At 33.8% G+C, this 9,431-nt stretch overlaps 2 protein-coding genes across 3 annotated transcripts; one reads left to right on the top strand and one right to left on the bottom strand.

Moving 5' to 3' along the window:
• Positions 1–1,521: 1,521 nt before the first annotated feature.
• On the top strand, positions 1,522–4,164 carry LOC110683743 (serine/threonine-protein kinase AGC1-7-like). Of its 2 annotated transcripts, none has more exons than XM_021860142.1 (3): positions 1,522–1,694; positions 2,211–2,980; positions 3,253–4,164. In XM_021860142.1, the coding sequence occupies exons 1-3, from the start codon at positions 1,596–1,598 to the stop codon at positions 4,142–4,144; spliced, it is 1,761 nt and encodes a 586-aa protein (XP_021715834.1). In that variant the 5' UTR covers positions 1,522–1,595; the 3' UTR covers positions 4,145–4,164. The 2 variants fall into 2 exon arrangements, with proteins under 2 accessions (XP_021715834.1, XP_021715833.1); XM_021860141.1 differs by having other exon boundaries at positions 1,679–2,043.
• An 88-nt stretch (positions 4,165–4,252) lies between these two features.
• LOC110683744 (serine carboxypeptidase-like 28) lies at positions 4,253–8,712 on the bottom strand. Its single transcript, XM_021860143.1, has 8 exons — positions 8,250–8,712; positions 7,383–7,478; positions 7,083–7,261; positions 6,737–6,985; positions 5,481–5,611; positions 5,081–5,176; positions 4,743–4,848; positions 4,253–4,623 (listed from the first exon to the last, which is right to left on the bottom strand). Exons 1-8 carry the CDS (start codon positions 8,632–8,634, stop codon positions 4,468–4,470), a joined length of 1,398 nt encoding a protein of 465 aa, XP_021715835.1. The 5' UTR covers positions 8,635–8,712; the 3' UTR covers positions 4,253–4,467.
• Between the last annotated feature and the right edge of the window lie 719 nt (positions 8,713–9,431).

Below are 9,431 nucleotides of genomic sequence, written 5' to 3'. Positions count from 1 at the left end.
TTGGATGTTAATCATTGGGTTTGTTATATGAAGCTCTAAGAATTTTGCTTGTGCTTTTGCATAATGGTTCGTTCTTCATAACCTTTAATTCTATTTCCCATTTTTGTTTTCCATTTTTGGTGATTTTGGCATGATATGGTATGTTTCAACATCAATTATGATATTATAATCACGATTGGATTATAACTAATAAAAAAAGTTATTCTAAATATATGGAATACTAAACTTTAGTGTACTCATATAATCTTGGGTTGGCAACTTGACTACCGTAAACTTAATCTTGGGCATAAAATATACCATATACACTTATGTACACACGTCAAGTCCAATATATGTCTTGAATGTACCAATGTGTGACGTACTTATGTGTTTGTGCACACATTGTGCCATTTGTCGTTTTGAATGCCTACGAGTATATTCTTTATTTTTAATACAGCTAAACACGTATTAAGATATATGTGGATTAGGCTTATTTTTTTTTTTTATTAGAAAGTTTAAAACGAGGCCATTTTCATAAATTTGATGGATATTCCTTGCAAGAAGTACAATATCTAACTTGCTCAAGATAATTTTATTTGAGAAAGAAGAAAAATTATTTAATTTGATTTGTTTTTTTAAAAAACATTACTACGTATTTGATAAAATTTTTATGTCAATTAGGAGGTGAATGCAATGGTGACTAGTTGAGACCATCCATTCTTTAATTCTTAAGGATGATACTCTAAATGATGAAACAAGTACGTTTTTTTTTTTTTTTTTCATCTTCTCACTGCTAATACTTCGTAATGTTTTTCTCCCTCCACCCCTAAATTATATTCCTATTTCTAACATTTATTCCTCACATAATAGAGAGAATTAGGAATGTAATTTAGGGACAGATTGCCATTTTATATTACTTATACCATTGATTATCATATTTGCTCATTCATACAAAAGGAGAAAACAAATTTTCTTCATTTAGAAAAGAAAGAGCAAATTTGTTTTGTTCAACTAAGTTAGTTTTTCTAATTTGCACCTTGAGCAAATTCATCAAATACGTAATAAGTGCAAAATCGATTTGCTCATTTGCGCAAATGAGCAAGGTATAACCGATTGAATGGTAAAAATGCTACCTGATCGTTAGGTGATACTGAGTTTTTTTTTTTTTTTTTGGTCCACATAATATGATAATAAATACCAATTAATTAAACTCCAAAATCCCAACATTGTGTTGGTTCTTGGTAGGTGATAGGATTTGGTCAAAAATAGGTTTATTTGGCCGTTTTTGATACATTCTACGTGCTCAGCACAATTTCATTTCTTAAGCCTTAATAATAAAAATTAATAGAACATGATTTCACATCAATAATATTTCAAACAAATCTTTCAAAAAAATTAAAAAAAAAAATATTTCAAACAAAAAAAGAACTTATCAATTTTTATTCCTAAATGTCACACTTTTATGATGATGTGCATATATTTTGCACTAGGCCTGCATTTGTAAACATTGATTGATATACTTCATGTATTCAATATATTAGGAAACTGCATTTTATTTTCTAAAGTTTAGAAATTTTTTTTGAACATAATATCATTCATATTGAACTGTGTTATTAATGTGGTTTCCACAAAAACCTAACCAGGGATTCAATCAGCGTTGCTGTGTCGCGCCGCTGACGTCATTTAAGCCTGTGGAGAGGGCTGATACTTCTGAGGTTAGGCTTTTTTTTTAATCATTTACCTTTTGTGGTCGTTTTTTTTATTTACCTAATTATATTTTGTTACACGTCTCTATTTATGTCATTGTAAATACGTGTTCTAAATTAGTTCATTCTTGTCTGTTGGACTCCTATGAAATCTCAACTTCATAACAAGTTTCTAAATTTAACTGATTTGTTATAACAATCATATTTTTTTTGAGGGATTATAACAATGATTGTTTGTATACGTAATGATTAAAATTAAAAGATATTTTTCGGAGAATTATTGTTCTTTGCTAAGTAAATTGTTCTTGGTTGGAAAGATATTTGCCTTGGTGAAATCATCACCCTTAATAATATATAGGTACATTATGTAACGATGTTTTAATCTTTGTTACGTGGTAATGTTTTAATTTTTCTTTAAATTTTTAAGCAAAAAACGCGATTTTTATTTGATTTTTTGTCCTTAGAAAAAAAAAATGTATGTGATCATCTGAAAGAGTTCATATTTTTATGATGTTAATGTAACAGATGAGCTATCCATCATCAGAAGATGATTCATATGAGCCGAAAAGGATGAGTCCTGATTGGGGATCGAAAACCAGCATGGACTCGGGTTATAGCTCACCCGAACCAGGCTCAATGGATCCAACCTCGATGCCTAAACCAACAGGTCCTGCCCAAAGCAAGTTCAGGGAGCAGAAGAAACATCTGGAACCTCTATGGAAGCCAGGGTCTAATAACCTGATGGCTGGGAACCAACGTCGAATACCCTCTCCTAGGCCGGTCTCAAGTCATGAGGTGACAGTTCAGAGGCGAGATCACAGCTACAGCAGCAACAACAGCAATAACCATCAGAACCAGCACCACCGGAGTGACAGCATAGAGAGCACGAGTTCTGCACCCTTAAAGCCTCATACAGGAGGAGATGTGCGATGGGATGCTATAAACGCGGTGAATGCAAGAGAGGCTCCATCAGGACTTGGCCATTTTAGACTCCTTAAGAGGCTTGGGTATGGAGATATTGGTAGTGTTTATCTTGTTGATTTAAGAGGGACTTGCACCCATTTTGCTATGAAAGTCATGGATAAGGCTTCACTCGCGAGTAGGAACAAGTTACTTAGGGCGCAGACTGAGAGGGAGATTCTTGGCTTGCTTGATCACCCTTTCTTGCCTACATTATACACACATTTTGAGACCGATAAGTTTTACTGCTTGGTCATGGAGTTCTGCAGTGGCGGTAATCTTCATTCCCTTAGACAGAAGCAGCCTAACAAGTTTTTCTCTGAGGAAGCTGCTCGGTCAGTAACTTTTCCTAGCTATTTCCCTTATGATGATCTTATGTTTCTACCACCTCCGTTTCTTATTATGTGCAACAAAGGACACAATTCCCTTTGTTGCACATAATAAGAAATGGAGGGAGTAAAACATTATGTTATAGTGGCCTTAAATCATACTTTTTCTAGCTTGATTTACTTCTTTTACATTCTAGGCTTAAAGTCTTTGTTCATAATCATGTTTTAAAACAATCAAGAGATTTTAGAATTATATTGTGAATTCATGTTGAATGCAGGTTTTATGCATCAGAAATACTATTAGCATTGGAGTATCTACACATGCTTGGAATTGTATACAGAGACCTTAAGCCAGAGAATGTGCTAGTAAGGGAAGAAGGTCATATCATGCTCTCAGACTTTGATCTTTCCCTCCGTTGCTCGGTCAGCCCAACCCTTGTCAAGTCTTCCTCATCTCATGTGTCTAATGGTGGTAGTGGTGGTGGAAGTGGAGGGGGTGGGATCCTCGACGAGGAATTAGCAGTGCAGGGGTGTATGCAACCCTCAAGCTTCTTCCCTCGCAGCATACTCCCTGGCAAAAAGAACAGAAAATCTAAATCAGATTTTGGGCTGTTTGTAAATGGATCACTCCCTGAGTTGATGGCAGAGCCCACCAATGTCCGGTCTATGTCATTTGTCGGTACACACGAGTACCTTGCTCCTGAGATTATCCGAGGGGAGGGGCATGGTAGTGCTGTAGACTGGTGGACATTTGGTATTTTCCTATATGAGCTCCTACATGGTACCACCCCTTTCAAAGGGCAAGGAAACCGGGCTACCCTCTTCAACATCGTTGGCCAACCCTTGAGGTTCCCTGATAACCCAAATGTCAGCAATGTGGCCCGTGATCTGATTCGTGGACTTTTGGTTAAGGAGCCTCATAAGAGAATTGCTTACAAAAGGGGTGCTACTGAAATTAAGCAACATCCTTTCTTTGAAGGGGTGAATTGGGCACTTGTTAGATGTGCTGCCCCTCCTCATGTCCCTGATCCTGTAGATTTTACGCGGTTTGCTAATAAGGATGCACCTCCCCCTGGAATGGAGAAGAAGGTTGCTGAGTGTTCTACCGGGAGTGACAGCAATCAGAGCAATTCTAACGATTCTACCTACATCGATTTTGAGTATTTTTGATAAACTATATAAATGATGAAACAATTTTCCATAATCCAACTTTATAGTAGTTTATACTCCTATACTTTAGCAAAAGGGACTATTTTATTTTTTGCTGTACAAAGAACATGAAAATTGTATTTGTTTTAACAGAAATTCTTTTTTGACACAAACAGAAAGCATGAAGTCCTGATTCATATTTTGACAAATAATTGAGTACATATATATGAGATCATACAATTTACTTAACCTACCAAGATCACACAATATAATAAAAATGATACATTTTCTATCATACAATACTATAGTTTAATTTTGTCGCGAACTTTATGGTGTCACATAGCTTAATCTGTAATTGTAATCTGAGGCATGGGCTGATTCCTTAGGAATTGTTGAAACAGAAGCAGAGCTTGTCGGGGTCTAGTCAATGGAACCTCGTGTCCTGCACCTCTGATTGTCACGTAGGTTAGTCCGTTATATACTTGGCTCCATCCACCAACCTGTTCAGAAATCGTCAACCAGAATTTCAGAAAGTCTGAGTAATACTAACAGAACATAATATCTGCACAACTATATGCTGCTGTAGTGTTGTAATATAACAGAAACTGTAAGCACTGACCTTTTCACTGTCATACCAAGGATACCATTCTGTAATTGTACTGAGATTAAGGGCATTGATGGAGAATCTTGTTGAAGTTAGTGGTAAAATCGCGTCTGTGTCTCCACTGTAAGGAGAAAATTTTAAGAATCAGTTAACTGCATTCCTGGTATGTAAAGGGTAAATTCTGATACTGCTGAGAGTTACATTTACGATTGACCAATTGATAAGAACAAGTAAATGGACACGGCAAAACTAATTCATATCCGATTTAAACCCAAGAACAGATTTTAACTCTAACCAAAATTAACCCGTATATGACAGTGCTTATAACATCAAATTAAGGCGACATAAATCACCTGAATACCCAAATCTGAACACCAGCAGCTATGAGTTCCTTGAAGATAGGAAGCATAGATTTCGGGGAGTCAGTCCAACTGCTTCGAACAACTTCACTGCATAGCACGAAAACCTTAACACATAAATACATCTTCATGATATAAATTTCACAGAAGAAACCATCCTGCACATTCTCAGAGATTGTACAAAATGGTGCTATTTCGATGTCTGATTAATGCTAACAGGATATAATGATACTAATTGATATAAAGTCCAGGGTTCATTAGGCCTTGTTCTTTTTTCCTGAAAATCCCGATCTCTTATCTGAACTTATTGACCCTTACATAATTATCGTGAAAAGAATGAAGCAGTAAAAAAAATTGAAAATGAGTTATGATAAAATTGGTGTGGTATGCAAACCTGCAAGCAGTCCAACTATGAGGAATAGAGCCAGAGATGTTAGCATGAAGAGCTTTTTGTACTTGTGGTCTGTTCATGTAATTTATTGTGTATGTCACTATACAATCATCATTCCCCTTGTACTTAAATGGCTGCATGATTTCACCAAAATATTTGTCAATATATTTAAAAATCAACTATTATTTGTAAATCTACAGGAATTGAGATAATCACCAATGTAATCCTAATTGAATATTATTGAAAAGATGGTTACGTTTTAGAAACACAATAAATTTACATTCGAGTCTGTTTTCAACTCAACATATTCAAAACTCGAGTAGATTTCTCACCCAATCAAGCTCAATATTATTACAGACAATACAAGATGTTATATTTATTAAGATGTTTTTGTAAATTACCACCCTAAAATTTAATATGTGGTGAAATAACCGCCCATTTTTGTTGAAATTAAAAATAGCCAACTATATTTTACAAAACTGTACGTTTTACCACCCCTACCTATACTCCGGCCAGTTTTCCAATCATGTGCCCCACAATTTCATTATGAAGAACCCTAAATTTCAATTGAAGTTAAATTGAATGAATCAAACAACGATTACATCATTAAATTCCTAATAAAACACATTCCAAACAAAAAATATCATATAACTTGAATTCTACTTCATTAAACATTGCAAAATAACTAAAAAAAATAAAAATAAAAATGAAGTGCGATCTTCAATTACCTTGATGTACAAATTGGTGTAAAAAAATTTAAGTGCGTTTTTCAAAGGATTCGCTTGTCAATTTACAAAACTTGGAGTAAAAATTGGTAGAATTTGTGGGAAAAAATGAAGAATTTTAAGTTTGGGAGTAGTTTGTGAAACAATGGAAGAAATAAATAGAGAAACAACTTTTATAAAAATAAAAAACAGTCGTTATGTGGGAGTCATGCTCGAAAAACTGGTCAGAGTATAGGTCGGGTGGTAAAAGCTACATTTTTTGTAAAAATTGGGTGGTTATTTTTAATTTTTTTTTAAAAAAGGTGGTTATTTCAATACATGGTACATTTTGGGTGGTAATTTACAAAAAAAATCCTATCTATTACGTCTAATCTTTAATAGTTGCATTATTTTGACCAAACACGTTTATAATATACTAGTTTAACTAGGTAGTTATCAAAATTAGAAAAGAAAAAAAAAGTCAAAATGATGTAATTATTACGAAACAGATGTAATATTGGGCGAATAGAGAGAGAAAGGAGGATAATAGCGTACAAAGTGAGGGTGGAGGGAGGAAAGATCATCACAAACAGGGCCATAAATGTCATAGGGATTGATGTCTCCAAACTCCGAGTAAGCCTTGAAAAGTGCGCCATTACATTCACCCTTTGGGAACAATATCGAGTCATTCAAGCAATACTTGTTTAGTGCCTTGTATGTTGCATCTGATATCAACCCATGATTGAACCAATACTCAAATGATCCTTTGTTGTCTAGGTAGTTATCTATCACTGGATTCCCTAGCTGCAATATTAAAATATAATCAAATATAATATTATAATATAAGGTCGAGATATAATAATAAACTATATATCATGAATGAAAGAGATCGAGATATTACTAGAAATCCTTTGAAGTTTATGGTAGGGTTTTTAACTCCTTTGTTGAGACGATCTAAGATTAAGGAGAGTTCAGGGATGTAATGCCCTGCATAACTTTCACCGGCTATGTAGAATGGTCTATTCTTGTATTCGGGGAACTTTTTGAACCATCTTGTTAAGAATACGTAGGCATCTCGAGCTGAACATGTGTATAAGGTTTATAAGTGACAGAACATTGCAATACTTGGTATCATGTTATTTGTACTAAATTATTAGTAGCCTTAATTGTCAAATTGAGATGGAAAGGGACGGAAATATACCAGTTCTCCTATCACCAATTTCTTCTACATCAACCGAAGAATTTGAATAAGAGAATCCAACCCCAGCAGGTGAATCAAGGAAAAGCAAATTGGCCTCTACATAATAAGAAAAAAGGATTGTTAAGGGGATTTTTAATTAGCTTGGTAATTTGAATCAAGGAAAAGCAAATCTATTTTTTTTTTTTACATATAATGAAATGAAAAAAAAAAACAACTTAATTTGAATTTAATTAACTTGGTCGATCAATATAATAATTGTGTTAACCTATACAAAATACATTATGTATTCTTAATTATATAGTAAGCTATGAACCTACATATTAAAAATTCATCAAGAAGCACAACTTGTGACATTCTCTTATTCCCCACAATTATATGAAGACTAGACAAAGAAATGCCACTTTGTGTGAAACACCAATACCCTACCTAACCACTCATATAACTAGATTATCAACAAAACACCTTCACATTCAAAGAACATAGGAAAAAGAACAAAAAGACAACACCATCAGCAAAAATGACCAAACAAACAAACAAACAAAATATCCATATCTTCAAACTATATAATATAAATATATAATATAATGAAACAAATAATATGAAATATACCTTTTTTTCATTTAATAATCCTAACTCCGTTTTTATTAGTTGACACGTTTTGAATTTAGCACTACTCATACACTTTCTTTGACCATATTTAGTCAAGTGGAATCTTGTTAGATTCGTCACAATGTATATTTTCAAAATATTAACATTTTATAATTTTTGCTTATCATCAATTAAATATATATTCATGATTGAATTTGTACATTAGCAAATGTGACTAAAGAAATGTGTCAACTAAAAAGAAACGGATAAAGTACATACCTTTGTTCCAAGCATATGGGCTTAAAGTAAGTGTTTTCCCATCAGGCTGGACCCTAAATGGACCCACCTCCTCAGAAGCCCCATAAGCCACAGATGAGCAACCAGGCCCACCATTAAGCCAAAGTACAAGTGGTTTCAAATTGGTTTTACCACTTAATGGTGACTCAATTAGCCAGTAAAAAAGGGACCTATTAGTCCTTTTATCCACTGTTACATAGCCTGAATATTGGCTAAAATTCACCTTGCCTAATGGCTGCCCCGGTAGCGAGGTGATCCTATCTCTATCTCGGGCGCTCCGGGCCGCTAGCGTCTCACCGGAAAAAAATAGGATGAGGAGTAGAGAACATGAATAGATCTTACATTGTTCTCTAGTGGGTGAAGCCATATTGGTTGTGTTTGTGTAAGGACTTTAGAAGAGAAGTTTAAGCATAAAGTTAAGGATTAATAGTGTCATATAAAGGCAAAGAAGTCTTCTTCACATGCAAGTTACATTGTGATCTTATATTTATAGTTTGTGTCTTGAATAATGGAAAACATTATTAACTAATTGTAATGGACGGTTTTAAATTGTTTAAAATTTATCAATCACTTGGGCTAACATGTAATTGCCCAAATGAATTGGGTTTAATTTGATTAAATGGATACATTATTAGGGACAAATTCATGAAAAGAAGGCAATATGTCCATATCTATACTCCTAATTATTCCTTACTCCTTACAAACTCCATTTATCTACGTCAAATTTATGGTAGTAGCAAATGTAACAAGAAGTAGGATTACAATATTTGAGAAAGAGTTAAAGTAGATTTGTTTTACTATCTCAATCCGAATTCGACTTAATCGTCTTAATTCACACTATAGTTGATATGATAGTAAAAGTTAATCCACAAATTAATTAAATTTTGTATGAAATAACAACTAATTGGCACAATAAATCCACAATCAACTTGATTGTGACCTAAGCTAAATTGATTATTTGTTGCATGATTATAAATTGAGCCGAATTGAATCGAAGCAAGCCCTACCTAAACTTGATCCAATTTACTCATAAGTCAACTCTCGAGAAAAAAAAAATAATAAAAAAAAGTATAAATTGATGCTAAACTATGATCCTCCTCAATATAATGAACTAATATAAAAATAAAGTACTCCCTCCTCCCATATTCGTTGCAATTGTTTGAC

Source organism: Chenopodium quinoa, unplaced genomic scaffold, assembly GCF_001683475.1.
Source record: "Chenopodium quinoa cultivar QQ74 unplaced genomic scaffold, ASM168347v1, whole genome shotgun sequence".
Classification (NCBI taxonomy): Eukaryota; Viridiplantae; Streptophyta; class Magnoliopsida; order Caryophyllales; family Amaranthaceae; genus Chenopodium; species Chenopodium quinoa.
Note: the sequence above shows the minus strand (reverse complement) of the source record. Positions and strands in the feature narration are given on the sequence as shown.